The 17,776-nt window shown below is 36.6% G+C and overlaps 1 protein-coding gene across 4 annotated transcripts in view; it reads right to left on the bottom strand.

The window, feature by feature from the left end:
* Positions 1–17,776, bottom strand: part of LOC136259786 (uncharacterized) — a 48,298-nt gene that overhangs the window by 17,670 nt on the left and 12,852 nt on the right. The window contains exons 3-5 of one of the 4 annotated variants that reach the window (XM_066053335.1): positions 16,312–16,597; positions 2,933–3,073; positions 2,331–2,653 (exon numbers count right to left, since the gene is read on the bottom strand). In XM_066053335.1, coding sequence (XP_065909407.1) covers positions 2,331–2,653; positions 2,933–3,073; positions 16,312–16,597 — 750 coding nt within the window. Of the gene's footprint in view, positions 1–2,330; positions 3,074–3,587; positions 3,643–7,933; positions 8,079–16,311; positions 16,598–17,776 lie in introns of those variants that run through there. The other 3 variants (XM_066053351.1, XM_066053326.1, XM_066053343.1) reach the window with 3 other exon arrangements.

Genomic DNA, 17,776 nt, shown 5'->3' with positions numbered 1-17,776 from the left:
ACTCACTCAAAGTAGGCTATCAGCCTACAAATATACCTGACAGTTCTACTAGTGTAAAAATAATTTAAAAATTTAAAACATGGGAAAAGAAATCACAGAAAAAAGTAAAGAAACAAGAGTCAAACAAGCCAGCATGTTAAACACAGAGATTTCTATTTGGACTCAATGGATATGGTAGAAACTAAGCAAAAAACAGCAATTTCTCCATAAATTAGGGGCAGATAAGTACTGAAAATGCTTATACATATTTATTTGAGTCCAAATAGAGATCTTTATGTTTAACATGCTGGCTTGTTTGACTCTTGTTTCTTTTTTCAGCAATCTCTATTCCCATGTTTTAATTTTTTAAATTACTTTTACACTAGTTTGTTTACTTTTCATGATAATAAGAGGTGCTGGTGGTGCTTGATACTAAACATGTATATCAAAGTCAGTCATGTACAGTATAGCTGTTATAAATAGTCAGTTAACATTATCAGAGTTAGCAAACACCAGCGTATTATTTCAATCCTTACTATTGAATGTACTTTGTACTGTATAGCTCTGACATATCCAACTATAGGCAGTATACAGCATGCTGTGGTCAACAATAGTATGGCATATTGATCAAGTAAAGCCCTTCATATTTAGGCTTTACTTGATCAATATGCAGTGGTCAACAATAGTGTTCTGTATTGGTCTATAATTGTCCAATACAGAACACTTTTTGCTTTGATCCTCCCACACAAAGTTCTTTATATATATATATAAATATGTACCACTTTCACACCTCAGATCAAAGGAAAGCCTGTACATATATATCACATATTGCATTGACTCAAAATGTTAACAAGATACATGCACTGCTACCAGTGTGTATATCTTGTTAACTTGAGACATTGCACACCTAATAGGAGTACACATTATATCCAGAAATCATCAGATTTCTTTGATGTTATATCTTACCTTATATAGGGAATCAAGCAAGCTGTGATTGTGGGATTGAATTCTACCAAACAACCTGATTCAATTTTAATACATCAACAGTAGTTTGGTTTATACTTTTGCAAATGTAACAATTAAAGTAACATAATTAACACTAGTCTCTTAAAATTGCTATATTAACAATAATAAAATCAGGGGCGGATCCAGGGGGCTTTGGGGGCTGAAGCCCTTCATATTTAGGCTTTACTTGATCAATATGCTGAGTATTATAATGAAATTTTGTCTTAGCATAATTATATGATCACTAATAATACAAATACTCATAAAACCACCTTATAAACATCTTTCCAAGGTGTTATCAGTGAATTTATGCTAAAGTTTATGCAACAAGGACCCGGATCAGCATTGGAGGTGTACAAAATTGAAATACTCTAATAGAGCAGTTAGCTAATTACTCTAACAGAACATTCACTGGAAACATGTAGTTGGTTCTGTTATGGAATTTTTCCAAATATGCTGCACCTATGCATACAGTGTAAAGCGTTTCATTCATTTACTTGTGTAGCTTATATGTATGGCAATACTTAATTCAGGTACACAATTTCCATTGAAAATGCTCTCAGATTCAATATTGTATTGTTCAAATTTCAAAACTTTCCACATTATTCTAACATACACCTATTCAGTGTTGTGCAATTGTGAGAGGGGTGTATCATGTACTTGGTTGTCTGTAACCTACCCAAACTTTTCCATTAGCAAAATGTTTCAGAGAGCCATACCTACAATCTAAAGGCAGTATATAAAATATCTACAGGCAGAAAATATTATGAATTTTATGTGGAAATGTCTCCAGATTGCAGTATTTTAGCATCTATTTTTCAAAATTTTCCTGGGGGGGCATGCCCCCAGACCCCCTAGTTTCAGCATGCAAAGCATGCTGGGAAGTGTGCTTCACACATCTCCACCCAATTAGTACCTTGAGTTAGCCCCCCCCCTTATATAAATCCTAGATCCACCCCTGAAAATCAAACTACTGTTTGATGCATTAAAATTCAATCTCACAATCATAGCTTACTTGGTTCCCTATATAAGAGAAGGGTATAGCAACTAAAGATTTTGTCAATTAGGTGAGTCTACATGCTAAAGTAGAACATATTACTTATACTACGGGAACTCGTGCTTTGTCCGTATATACGCACTCGGGCCTGCAACCCTCGTGCCTGTGCGCATATATCAGGCAAAACACTCGTGCCCGTGGTGTAACTATTACATATATTATACGTAGTTAACATGTCTCTTTATACAAGTTCCTGACTGTAGTGACAAGTGCATCATCTACATTACATTGCACTGCTAACATATACACACCACTGTAACACATGTAAATACAGTACATACATTCGTACCTCATAATCTACGCTTGGAAAAGCAGTAGTTACAGAGACATGTAAAGAATATTTTTTACCAAACTGTTTTAACTCCTCCCAAACTGACCTAATTGTACTGCCAAAATAATTTTCACTACGACAAAAGAACATTAGTTTTCCAGACATTTCAGTGTAAGATTCACGTGGCACATCATTTCTAAGAAGAGGAAATACATTCATTATAGTGGGATCGTCACTTTCTTTGAAGTAATATGTATCCAAATATGTTAGGTCTTCAACAGATCGGAGTATTGCACAGTAAGTATACTCACGGCAAGTACACTCCATGATTATGGATCCCACTGGAAAGTTCATGTCAAGAGATAAACAATAAAAGGCTCTGCGGCAATGGTATTGCTCAACAAATATCATTATTCGTGTTACAATATGATCAGATATACAATGAACATTCCGCAACACTTTAGAAGGAGCCTTTAAAACAGTGCAGTTCTGCTGGTTAAAGCAGGATGGAAACATTGCATCAACAGACTCTTGCCCGTTTTCACATAAAATTATAACATGGAAGTATTTCTTCAAACATTTGCAGCTAAGTATATCAGTTAAATTGTGCTGTCGCTCACTTCTAGCTAAACTTTCATAATCCAGTATCAAGATATTTCGCAGATCTTCACGCTCCTTGAGAATACACAAATCCTTAAAATCTCCTGTACTATCAAGATGAGGTTGTATGGGATTCTCCATAATCCCTAAGCTGGAGTACCCTATGTAAAACGAACACAACTTTTTTATGGAAAGCTTACATGCATACTAAATTAAAGAATCAACATGATTATTATGCAAAAAAAGTCCACCCAACTTATACCGGTGACTTTTTAGCACTAAGTGAGTACTGCACTAGGCCTATTAATCAACATCAAAGCATGACTTCATTCAGTTAATACACAAGTACATATACCAGGACACACATACTATTTATAGTATGATAGTGCTAAAACAGCTCAGCACACAGATTGCTACAATTATCAATTTGTTTCAGAAGAACTGAATACATAATTGTACGTATATGCATAATTAGCATAAAATTCACAGTAGGCACTAGGAATGATACTTGCATTCAAGCAATTTTAGTAAAACCTCTGTATATTTCTTGCACACGGCAATGTGTATATAAAGAAACAAGTGATTAACTTCTGACTGCACCTCAGTCTGGGAGCAAAATTCGGTGTGCAGTGCATCAAAGTATAAATAAGTAGTTAGCTCAGTATTCATACTCACTGTATGTGCATGAGAAAACAAACAAAGCAGTCTTCACCAATCAGGCTTTTCAATTCTATGAAACACAAGTAGAAGAGTAGTATGCCTTGGGTAAGATGGAATCTCAAGACACACAGTAGTGTGTCGTGCAGTCCAAGAAGCCAGCTTGCCACACCGTGAGTATATTTACAGAAAGAAAATGTGATTTTCACACCTTTGTAGCTCCATGACCCCTTATCCGATTGGAGCTAGTTTCACTATGGAGGTGCCCGCCAGGTAGGCCATGCCACATATCAAATTTAAAGGAAATCTCCCTAACCGTTTCTGAGATATGAGTGGCTAAAGTTACATTTTAATTTCTTCGGGTTTTTTCTTCGCCATAGGGGGGGGCTACAGGGGCTTCGATTTCTTTTTGCACACTTCGCAAAAATTGCTATAAAACACAAACTTGTAACTCCATTGTATCGATATTTGGCACAAGTAAAGAGCGTATAAAGGTACATTCGCGTACCAAGTTTGCTATGAATCTGATAAACATCCAAAGAGTTATGAGCATTTATTCACGTAAAAAAAGATGAAGCTTTTGTCATGGCTACAGGGTAAACCAAGTAGAGGAATAACTTAAAAATCCATGTGTACATAGGCTGATCATCGTATGAGTGCCTTTTGTTGGTTAGAACAGCAATAGACTTACAGCTACAAAGTTATAAAGCAAAAACCGAGCAAGTGTAAAATCACGGGATTGAGATACTCTAACAGAGCAGTCACTGGGGGGCAAAAAAAGGTGCATAAAAAATGTTGAAAAAAATTAACTGATCATGACCAGAGTTTGAACCAAGGACCTCCATACCTAATGCCTGCATCCATAACCACTGAACCACTGCTATCTTGGCTGATCACTTCACTTAATTTCTACCTTATAAATGAAAACTCTAGTTTAATTAATAAGTAAAACCTATCTACCAATAGAAAATTTAGGTTGTCCTAGAACATTCTATGTGTGTTCTATTAGATGATTTCAGCAAAAGCAAAAACGTGCGCTCTATTAGAGCATTAGCACCATACTATTGTTGCAACACTTTGAGGCTTAATCCAGTAGCTATTTCATCAAATCAGAGCCATTTTCATATTGATCAGTGGTTAATGGTAGTATTAACTTAGTTCACCCCCAGGCAGTCTGCGAGCAGACTAGTATGACTGACTCGCACAATCATTATCATCATAATCATCATAATAAGCTAGCAAAACTTGTGATACAACAGCCTGGAAATCATATACCAGTAAAAAGGTGCAGGATTTGGTTTTTGAAAATACAAAGAGTAGTGAAATCCACTCAAAAACAACCAAGCTGTAAAAAAAGAGTGTGTCCCTTAAAGCCTGGGTGGAAAAAAGTTGTGAAATCAAAAGTGGCAGCCAAGAAATGGCTGCAATGATATTAATGCTAAAAATTTTTAATAATGACTGTGTGCATTGTTAAATTTATTAGCATTAACATCATTGCAGCCATTTCTTGGCCGTCACCTTTGATTTCACAACTTTTTCCCCCAGGCTTTTAAGGGCCGCACTCTTTTTTTTACAGCTTGGTTGGTTTTGAGTGGATATCTTTACCTTAGCAATCCCTAATATCTGCATGGATAGCTACAAGCTTTTTTTACGTGCATTATTTTGAGGCAGAACAATGCCCCAATTGTGGGACATTTGATCACGAGGTAAGCTTTGTTTCGTAGTGCATGTAAATGAAATTAACAATTAATATAGCCATGGCTATTTTTGTATGTGAGCAAGTTAAACTTTAATTATCGTCATAGTGAGAATGTCTGAATTTCATCATTGTTATTCTACTATATTCAAACGCTGCCCCTGAGTACAGGTGAGGATTTGATCATAAATGATGCTGTGAATTTGATTTTGTACAGTCAAATTCTGTCAGGGGCTTTAGACAATTACATAAGGTACAGCACTGATTAATATAATTTATGGAATTGCCCTTATAGACTCCTTGCTCTCTACAGTAACTACAGATCAGTGCTGTACCTTATGTCTTCTGCCTCCTCATACTTCATAACGGACCCTGTCCTCATGGAATTATTTAATTAATCCCTGGAAGGGGAGGTGGGGATCAATACATTGTCATGCATCACAAATAATATAATGCTCATACATGTATAGTTCCGTAATTGAGTCAAATTCCTTACTAAAAATACACCCCGAGGGTTTAATGGGAAGCCAAATTTATTTATTTTATTTAACCAAAGGGTAAGGTAATTAAAAAGGCAAATGCCTATAGGAGTAACACCTACAAAAACACAAGATACAAAAACAACAACAAACATTACAAGCACATGCAATAGTACAATACAAAACAAATAGTTAAATACTGTAGCAAGAAAAAAAACTAAAGTGTTGTAAAAATTTATGCAACTCTTGTCTAAATGAGACCGATGAGGAAGAGAGAGAACATCATGTGAGACAGAATTCCATAAAAAGATACCATTAACAAAAAAAAGAAAACCTATAGAGTTTATTGATGACTGCTTACACTGTAATGAAAGGGAGTGAGATCTTGTACAAGAATTGGTAAGTGAAAAGTAGCTTGAAAAAGGTAAGGAAATATGGCAGTGATAAATATCATAAATTGTAACTATTGTGAGATACTTCCGACGAGTAGAAAGATATGGTGAGGCACAGAGTCAAAAGCCTTAGCAAAATCAATGGAAATACAGTGGGTACAAAAGACGACTATTTAGGTTAGATGCCCAATCATTAACGGCAGACAGCAGCAATGAGGTGGTGGAGTGCTTTTATGAAACCCAAACTGAGCATCACAAAGAACCTGATGAGACTCCAACAACTCATAAAATTTGTTGAAAATAATCCTCTCCAGCACTTTAATGATAACACAAGTTAAACTGATTGGTCGATAATTGCTAACAAGATGTTTATTACCTTTTTTTTAAAAACAGGGGTGATGTTTGCACGGACCCAATCAAGGGGAAGGACACCATCGGCTAATAACTTGTTAAATAAAGCAGCAAGAAGGATAGCAAGTTCTGCAGCATCCTTTTTCAGGATACGAGGACAAATGCCATCAGACCCACAAGCTTTGCTAGTATCCAATGCAGACAATTCAGCACATACATCACAAGGAGACACTGATAAATGATCAAAAGTAAACCCAGCAACCTTCTGTAAGAGACCAGCTTCCACATATAGGCCAGAAATATTTCTCTCTCATTTGGGATTGCACGCAGACAGGATCTGGTGGTCATTTTTCATTATTCATTATATTGCCGCTGAATGAGAATGTTCCCAAATGTCACCCATGCGTAGTCTCTGCTAAAACCTTCTAACAACTAATGCCTATGTTTCACTGCCCAGTCTGTTGAGCAGCAAGAGATGCTTTGAATGAATTAAATAATTCAGCTGTGCTGTAAAACGATTACCAAGATCATAACATGCACGTGCACACGTGATTATAATAATAATAGCAGCAATTTGAAGCCACTCGTGGGGTGAAGAAGCCGTGCAGGTGGGGGATACGATGACTGAGAAACAATCGATCGCGTTTGCTAAATATACTTTAATATGTGCGGAGGAAGTTCAGTACTAGTGCGGAGGCGCAAATGACTGCTGCACTTCCCAGGCTGCCGGTTTCACCTGCCTGTGAAACCGGAGGTTAAGTTTATCCAGAGAATGGGAACACTTAGCTAGTTACTTAAGTCCCAGTCCCTATATCATTTGTCAAGAATCAAGAGGTAAGCTTATAAGCTTACCTCTTGATTCAGCTCGACAAATGAGTAGGGACCGGAACTTAAGTAACTAAGTGTTCCCATTCTCCGGTAGTATATATTATCTATGTCCGGATAAACTTAACCTCGTCCTCAAACTTACTAGTCTCGCGTGGCCAGACCGCTTTTTTCCGTATATTGGGTGGGGAAAAAAGGGTCTGGTGCAACCGAGGGTGCAACTCCAATGGCTGTTTACTTCTGAGCCGTCCCAACATTCTGGGGACGCTAATTGAATAATATTGGTCACAAAGGAGGTGCCATGACGTCAGTAAAACTATGAATTATTCCTACACTCCTGCTCCGGTTGTCAGTCTTATTACACAATGAGGATTAACTTTCAAGACGCTATAAAAGAGACATCGGAGCAAATTAAGATTCGTTTAAAGGATAAGCAGATCTCTAGTTAACTTACTGACGTCATGGCACCTCCTTTGTGACCAATGTTATTCAATTAGCGTCCCCGGAATGTGGGGACGGCTCAGAAGTAAACAGGTCTGGTATTGGAGTTGCACCAGACCCTTTTTTCCCCACCCAATATACGGAAAAAAGCGGTCTGGCCACGCGAGACTACAAACTTACCGCCTGAGAATCTGAGCAGGTCCGTGGGATACGGTTTCTCTTCCGCGTCTCGTACTGCAGGAGAAGGTACCGGTCAAGACAATCAAACACTCAAATAAGAATGACGAGTCTCAACTTGATAAACAAAACAACACTGCGGTTAGGTACATCCCCAAAGAAATTCCCTGATCAAATTATTTAGTACGATTTGGCGGCGCCCGCCTTTTCTAATATTCTAATACAGCCATTCGGTGATGAAGAACATAGAAATTCATTATAGCAGCGAGTTGGTGTTTGCCATAATCAGTCTGGCCATAATTTAAATTTCTAAAACTTTGTGACATTATAGCTAGGACTGTCAGTGTAGCTACTTATAAATCATGTGCAAGACTTGCAAGTCTTCAAGCAAGATTCTTGCATGGAAAATGTCCCTTTTCTTACACGTTTCTTGCAAGTCACTTGCAACTGATTTCTCCCTGGGTATACCCACCAGGATCTTGCAAAGCAAGAATCTTGCACTGAAAATGTCCCTTTTCTTTGCAAGAATCTTGGAAACCTTACAAGATATCTTTCCCCGGGCAGCATCTATTTGAAGTAAAATAGGCAGGAACACAGTCAGGACCCAGGGGCGGATCTAGGATTTTTTGAAAGAGGGAGGCCAAGCTGGACAGGGACATAGGTAACTAGCCAGACATTAGAAGATACCAAGCCCTCTTCACAAGGCCCTAATAGTAAGATTAGCTATTTGGAATTATGATTACAAATATGTGCGAAGAACACTAGCATGCGAGCCTAGGAGGGTCTGGGGGCATACCCCCCCCAGAAAATTTTTGAAAATTAGGCCTCTACGGGTGAATCTGAGTGTTTTTAGCAGTTTTTCAGTGGAAAATTATGGAATTCAGTTAATGAGTCAAAACGCTTTTACTTTTCCATTAAATCAAGACTGATTGCAATAGCTATGCATTGAGTAGCTATCATGCATGCATGATAATCTTTTCATTTGTAGCTACCGAGCAATTATATAATTATAGCTAGCTATATACCAGAATGCATCAGCTCCTCTTCAACAGCTATCCTACTAATAAAAATAATGTTGTTGGATCTCACTGGAAGGTTGGAGTATAGATTATTTCACACATCAGTAAGTTGGAAGAATTGTGGAAGATGCTTACCCCAGCCTCAACACATCAACAGATTCAAGGCAGACTCTCTTTATGGAACGTATAGCTAGCTACAAATGATACCAGCACCATAACCCACAGCATGGGGTCATATCAGGAGGTAACAGATACAAATTTTACATTCATAGACAAAAGTGCTATAGCTCTTTTATAATACCAAAAGACTACAGTTTGTTAAATGGCTGAGTTGGTAACTACACTTGTGCATGTTATACTGAAGCTGATAACCCTAACCAATTAAACCCACTAACACTTTTTGAATCATATAATAAATAATATAAAAACCACACTAGTCACCTCTTATAGCCATAGTGGAAAACACTGCTAATCATCTGAATAAAACAAAACCCACAATTAAAACTTTTGTAACTAAAGATGCAACCCACAATCGAAGCCTTTTCTTGAAGAACTCTTGAGGAAAGGGAAGCTATACTCTCCTGGAACAGACCTGATCAATAGGTATAGTTACATAGACATTATAGTGATGCATGGTTCCTGAATTAAGTCTGCTTTTGATACACATAGAAGGTTTAGGGTTTTATTGGCCAAATACTAAACTTGGAAAGGAAGGGGAAGCTACAGGCCCCTTAGCCCCCCCAAATCTGCCCCTGGGACCACAAGCTCAGCTTTGTCTTTCTGAAGATTTACTACTTAAATCTATTCAGGATTGTAAGAAGATTCCATTGTAAGATTCTTGCAAGAAAGGGGACATTTTCAGTGCAAGTTTCTTGTAACCTTGCAACATTTTTTCACATTTCTTGCAAGAACAGTGCAAGGATCTTGCAAGTCTTGAAAGATATTTTTTCCTGGGTGATTTTCTTGCTGCTCTACTCAGCAAATTATTTCAACTTTCCCTTTTTACTGTGTCTTTACCCATGCAGGTTACAGCCAACATTGTACCAGTTTATAAAAAGGATGACAGTCATCTTTCATCTAACTACAGCCCAATTAGTTTGACATCTGTTGTGATTAAAGTAATGGTGAGAATAATACATCATCAACTTGTCAGTGTTAGAGTCTCACAGTCTTATAAGTGACTATATCAGCATGGTTTCCATAGTTATTGTTCCACTGTCAGTCTATTACTGTCAGCAGTACTTGTTCATGGTGGGCATGCAGCTTGCCTGGAAAGGCGTCACTCAGTTCACTGTATTTTTCTTGACCTAGTGAAAGCCTTTGACTCTGTGCCTGGCTCACTCCCAGTTATTATTAAAACTTAAATATTTCGGAATCAACTTGGGAATATAGAGTGATCTCTTTTGCATTGGCTGAAGTACTTCCTTACCATGCATGCGGTCTCAGAGGGTCATTATTAATGACTCATTTTCTGATTGTCTACCTGCATATGTATGGAGTGCCTCAGGGAATTGGGCCTCTGTTGTTTTTATATTGTACATTGATGATATCCACCAGTCTATTTCCCACAGCTCAGTATTACTGTTTGCAGATGATATAGCCCTCTACAAGGAAGTCATATCTATGTCTGACCAAGATACGCTTCAGGCTGATTTGTCACCAGTTTTTGAATGGTCTCATAAAATGGCAACTAAACTTCGGAGAGTGTTCAGTGTAGGGCTGCCAGATGAGTTTGTGTAATTCAATGGATCCTGTCTGCAAACAATGGTCCAATTTAAGTCATCTGACCTTTGCATAAATCAATTGGAGTGACTTTGAGGCAAACTACTTTAATATCTGCCAGGACACAACATCTTGCATCATCAATTTTCCTTCTCAGAGTATTTCCCTACAGTTAATCGTCATCAATCAAATCCATCAACTCTAGACATCTCTATATCCACCATTAATCTCTACTGTTTTTCGTTTTTCATCAACTCACCATGGGCCATTCCTTTAGAACAACATACCTGCCAAGATCTTACAGATAATTATAACCAATCCCAAACCATTCTGTGTTGCCCTCAGGCATGTGCAATTTTTTTATAAGTATCTATACAGTAACTAGTTACAGCTGTTAAAAATCATAAATTCACACTCTTAAAAACCAAATTTTGCACCATATTTGCTACAGCTAAATTAAGTAGATATAATGTTACATGATTCAGGCTGTGTTAGACTGAATAATAACTGAAACTGAGCTGGAATGGCCATATGCATGTAACTAATATTTAGGAAAGTGCATGAGTATGCCAGGGATGGATCTCGATTTTTAACAGGGGGTTTCCAATGGTAGTAGGACTCAGATGCAGGGGTCTGGGGAGACCTGGCAAGGTTTTAATTTTATAGTATTTGACACAAGAAAATAGCTCTATAATGCAGCACATGACAGTTTACCGTGCAATCTAATAAAACTTGATGTTTAAAACTGCTATATACATTAGTATTGGTCACTACTATATCATCTGATGCCATCACTTTCTGAGTGTTTCTTGGAACTTTGCAATGCAGAAATGTAATAATATCTTGACTATAGATTCTCTAGAATCTTAACAGTACTTACACTCTAGCTACATGTGGTAAGTAGCTATGAAATCCATTTGCACTCATTAAACCATGCACAGTTAAAAGATCAATGCCTTCCTATTATCCTATAATAGCTATAATCTAGTGAAAAACTTAGGTAAAATATGGGACTTAGTTTAGTTTAAATCTTCTTCCAATATAAATTACTGATAGAAGTCATAAATTAAAACATCTGCCTGCCAACATTGAATCAAACTACTAACCAAACCCAACATGATCAGAAATTGAACCATATACAATCTTCAGCATTATTATCAACTTTTGTCAAAATTAATGATAAGGGTTGCACAGAAGGGCCTGCAAATGTGCTCCCCAAAGCAGCAAAAGGACAAATTAACAAGAGTACAAGATACAAAAACCACATTCATATACAAAACATCACAAATAAAACAGTAAAATACAAAGCTACACTGAGGTATATGTGGACAGTTACAAGGGATGTAACTAGTTAGTATTACTTACGCACAGCATAGTAATTACATAACCAGTTACAAAAGTAACAAGTCCTTCCCAACTCTGTGCCTAATGTGTAGCATTTCTTCTTCACTTATATTGTAGAACTAATTGGCTAGCCATTAGGACAACTACCTGTTAACCCATGGCCATGTGTAGAAGTTTGTTAGTGGTGCGTAATAGCATAGTTTGTTAAATTACAGTAGTTGGCTATACTTCATTGTTTTAGGATACTATACTCAAACCTCTTAAATTCTTACACATCATATTATGTAGACATGACATGAGTTTAAACTGCAGGTTACTATTATGTTTTACTGTTAAGGCCACATAAAACTTATTAGTTTCTCATCCCCACCCGCATCATTGTTTTTCTTACCTCATCAAGGATTTTTTTGTACGACTGGTGGATAAGGGATGCCAATTAGCATCTTTTATAGCTGGTACCTTGATAGAGCAGTCTAAGAAAATTGCATTTTAGCTAGCTAATTCAGTTATCTAGTTAGTAAAAAATAAAATAAAAATCTGCCCTCCTGCACTGCTATTTTGAGTACAGGAGGATGAGAAACTAAAAATTAAGTTTATGTGGCCTAAAGTGCAACAATGTGAGGATCTTAGGATATTAACTTTAATTTGCTAAATAAAGTTTCTTCTTGTTGCCTTTTCAGTCCAGTATCTGACCTATAATGAATGCATTCATAACAAGGAAGCGATATATATGCACATGCAAAGTTAAAGAAGATTCACTATGCAAGAGATTGCTACTGTATTTTCAGGTACCATTTTAAAATCGTTATACAGTACAAGTAATGAATATAAATGCAAGGGAAATATTGCAATTGCAGATATAGATAAGGAATCTAAGACTATCTTTTAGAATGCAGAGTTGTCCATGTTACAGGAACTGAGCACATTAGTATTGCATTGTGATATTTATGCAAATGAGCAAATTTGATGCACCTATAGCAAAATTTTCACAAGACGATTGATATAATGAATATATCACGATAACAGATCAGTAGTTAGCTGTTGTACAATTGAGAATTTTGTGAACAAACTTGCTAATTTATACATTACATGTTTACACCTAAACATTGTTCCTTTCTTGTGAAAAGGCAAGAATATGGTTCATGAATTGAACTATTTAGTAGTCATTTAGTAGTGTTACATCCATCAAGATAGTGTAGAGGCTAATTATCACGATACAATTTGAAAATAAATATCACAATACTCGATGTTTTTTTACTATTTCCCAGCTCTAGATGCACCCATGTTGTCCTAAGTATCATGAAGTTCAATGGCAGCACTGCTTGTATGTTTTATTCCAGTAGGCTGGTTACAGGTTCCTCTCTCGTACATCCATACATAGTGATCAAACAAAATGCTTTATCTGAATATGAGTGAATAACAAAATGAAGGATACAAGCTGTATGTGTGATAATTGTGGTAAATAGTTAAAAATGACTATGTCATGTACATCTGCACGGACACAGTAATTATACATAATTATGATATCAGTGATTTTAGAAGTTTTGAATATATATTATGTATGTATATATTGTTTGATAGTACAAATCCATTCATGATCATCGATCACATTACTACAGATGAAAGTTCATGCATGCAGGCTAAGTGTCCCAGTTGCACTCAATCAGCCTTGAGTCTGAGTTACCACTGCTATATGTCACTTCTGACTTATACAATATACATCATCTTAATTTTAAAATCAGATTTTGCAGTTCTCCTTCGATTTCGTGAAATCCGTGAAATCTTGAGAAATTTGTTAAGATCTGTACTCCTTTTTCGTGAGTTAGTGACCCTTTGGTGCTGTATTAGCACCAAGACCCAGTGTATAAAATAACAAGGCAATGTTTAAAAATAAAAGGACCTATAAAACTGTATAGAAGCACTATACATAAAACACACCAACACTGCAGCTTATATACAGGCTAGTGTTGCACCGGTAATTGGTTCAATAATTGGTTTAATAATGGTATCGGGCAGATATTGACTACTAGGCGATTCATTGGTTTCAATTATATCAAAGCCGATGTAAATCTCCACTGCACTATGTAGTATAATGATGTGACATAAGTTATTTGGCATTTTAAATAAGATGGCTTATAGCGGTGACTATAAGCCATTCCCATAGTAAACTGTCAGGTTTAAGCCATGCCCAAAGTAAACTGAGGTTTTAGGTTTCTATTTAGTACTGGCCATCTGTATAGCAGTAGTAAAATGTACTTAAAACCTGTTTACCATGAGTAAATTTTACTTGTGGTATGCATCTAACTACATTTTAGCCTAGACTGACCGTACATCAATGGTTATATGCTACTAATATGAGCCATTTAACAATGATGAGAATGAGTATTAGTGTTGTTAGTGTATATCAGATCAGTTATCAGTATCAGCTAATTCTGTTGCTTAATATCGGTTATCGGAATAATCGGCTAATTTGGTTGTTGATGCAAGACTGATACAAGCTGAACTAGCTGCACACTTAAGTATACATGTGATAAAAAGAATTAAGCTATACTAGTTTAATAATACCCAGCATAATGTTGGCAATGCCCAGTTGAAAAATGCATGGGGAACAGTCATGCATAACGACTACTTCTTAAACGTTAAAGTTTCATAAATGGTGGACTACAGTATAATACATGTAGTGCAATTCACGCCTGACCAGCTTTTTAGATAAATAAGGTACACTTCTTGTATAGTTTGATCTCACCCATGCAATACTTCATAACTATGACTAGCTGATTATAGCCTGATTGGTATTGGCACCAAATTCACCTGAATTGTCATTGTTAAAATTTTTACCATTAACCTACCATCACAGCAATTTCTTGACTGCCACCTTGGATTTCACATCTTTTTTCACCATAGCCTTTTTGGGGGCCGCACCATTTTTTACAGCTTGGGTGTTTTTGATTAGATTGACCTTTTTCACAGTTTTCAGCCCCACTCAAAGAAGGAAAATTTTGGCGAGATATCATTCTGAGGGGGGGGATAAGCCCCCTACCCCCTTTCTGCCGCCTATGTCTATAGTTGAAAGCCACATGCTACACGATTATGTATCAAGAAATCAGCACTTGCACAGTTATTTTATCAATAATGTAATAGAGATTGGGATAAGTGTAATTCTAGGGAAACAGTAATGAAACAAGAGTGGGAACAACCAACGGAAAATTCCTGATAAAAATTGTCATACCAACATACAGGTTGGATTTTACACTAAAATGCAGCATTGTTGAATCCTTCTTCATTAAACAATCAAAACACTCTAATGGAGCAGTTAGATTTTATTTGTTTACAGTTATCCCACAAGGGACCTGAAGCTATATTGAAAGTCTGCAAATTTGATGGACTAACCGGCATAGATTACGATACATCTTAGCTCTAAGTAGGCATTTGCCTGTGCCCTAGATGCATTTCCCCTCATTTTGCCTGCATTTTACTCGTGTTCTGGGTGCATCTTACGCATCTGTATAAAATTGTGCTGTAGAGATAGTCTATGTACGTGTTGCAATGCAACTTTAGTCACAGTACAAATTGCAAGAGGATGCAACTTGTCCTTGATATGCACAAGTTCTGCTTATATCTTGCCCACATTTTGCTCACATTTTGCCATGTTTTGATCACGTTATAGATGTGGACAAATATTACCTTGGAGCTGAGCTGTAGCATACATAGACTAGCTAACTTGTCAACACTGCATACTACTCCACTGAAACCAAAAAACATTTTGATTCAATCACCAAAGAATAGATTTACAAAGTATTGTAGTTAATTATAACAGTGCTTTTCCATAGACTTTGTGAAGTTGCATACTTGCACCCAGACAATAAGAGTGGCAACGGCTACAAAATGCTTGTCAGGCTCCAATGAGAACATTATTAACAGTCATGAGGCCTCCTCATGAAGTTACTACAGCCCACCCCATCAAGAATGACTTCTTATCCTGAGGCTGCAATTGCAGCTTCCCAAACCAATATAAATAAAAAGAAGTAGTAAATACAAATAGAAGTGGTATTGTATGTACATATGCCAAAATAGCTAAAGTATGAAAAAAAGGATATAGCCATCCCGGATTAAAACAATGGGTAATAGCCAAGAAATAGTTACAATCATATCAATGTCAATCAATTTAATATGGTGTATGTCATTAGTAAAATTAACACCATTTCTTGGCCACTGCCTTTGATTTCTAAACTTATTTACTACCACTTTTGTCACAGCTTGACTGTTTTAGTAGCATACAATTTCTGTGATGATTACCTTCAATATCTACAAAGTACTTTTTGTTATCTTCTGAATAATGTTCCATTTGAATAGCATACTTGCATATTTTATAGGTAGCTCTTGAAATATTTTTACTTCCAGTGCTAACAAACTGTCCTTTCTGTGTAGAGCTATCTAGCTTCAACCCTATCCTTGTACCCACAAACTTTGTAGGTCGAAGATATTCAAGGACTGACAGAACCTTGTCTTCACTAGTGTCAGATAAATAGATTGCAAATCGATAGAATTTTGGCTTTGTTATTTCAGGATCCTCCTTTATCACCTACATAAATGATCACATAACAACCAATAACAATACAACCGGAACAACCCACATGTACATACTGTACATACATACAGTGTAGTCAACCTATGAGATATCTCATACAACAATTGGGGGGAGGGGGGATTATACCAACATACGACTTTATAAATTAAATATGTTAATAATTATGGTAAAATATATGATTTGTAGTTTAATCAAGTCATACATACACAAGTATCCAAAAAAATTGGAATTTTCAACTAGAATAGGGACCATAGCACATCAATAAAAAGTACTGAAACAAGCTGGAGTAGTGCATGATATTAAATCACAGTAAAGCAATAAGAAGTGTCATATCCCTACTGTGCTCAGTACACCATAATGGAAATGCACAGTAGGGATATAGCACTTCTTACAGTGATTTAATGTCATGCACTACTCCAGCTTGTTTCAGTACTTTTAATCAATGTGCTATCCCTACTCTGATTAGATGAAAATTCCAATTTTTTTTGTGTACTTGGTAGTTAACTTTTTTTGTAAATAGTATTATTATGACTGGTGAACCCACGTATACAACGAAAGAAATGGCCAGCTTTGTTAATTATCGTCTGAAAAGTGAAGCATCCATTAGGTTTCATTGTCAGCTATGTCAGACCTGTTACACAGCATTACGAATCTCAAGAACTGTTTGAAAAGCACCCCTACAATTCACGCATAACGCATCAAAAAAAACGAGTACGCCCAAGTTATATAAAATATTGTATGAAAAGTGAAGTATTCATTATGCTTCGTTGTCAACTATGTTCAACCTATTACACAACACTATGAATGAAGAACCGTTCGAAAAGCACCTCTGCAATCAAAGTAACCACTATGAAAAATACAGATGATTTTCCATTACAAAGGGAAGCCATCATATGCTAGCTACCACCAAATCAACACTCTTCACTGTCAGCAAAGATGAATGGGACACAAAGAAGGACAATGGTAAGTCCATGAAGAACGCATTGTACATGCTGCGGTATGCTAAAAGGCACCTCTCGGTAGGGACCCGCCAATTGTGCTCATAATTTTACCTATTATGCTATGCTGCACTGCTCAAATATTTACCTATTATGCTTAAATTATGCCCAATTATTTATGCCTCAGCTCTCATGCTCTGCTAATAATTTCCAGTTTATGGATAAATAACAAGTG

This window comes from Dysidea avara, chromosome 1 (genome assembly GCF_963678975.1).
Source record: "Dysidea avara chromosome 1, odDysAvar1.4, whole genome shotgun sequence".
In the NCBI taxonomy this organism is placed as follows: domain Eukaryota; kingdom Metazoa; phylum Porifera; class Demospongiae; order Dictyoceratida; family Dysideidae; genus Dysidea; species Dysidea avara.
This window is presented reverse-complemented; position numbering and strand designations above follow the sequence as displayed.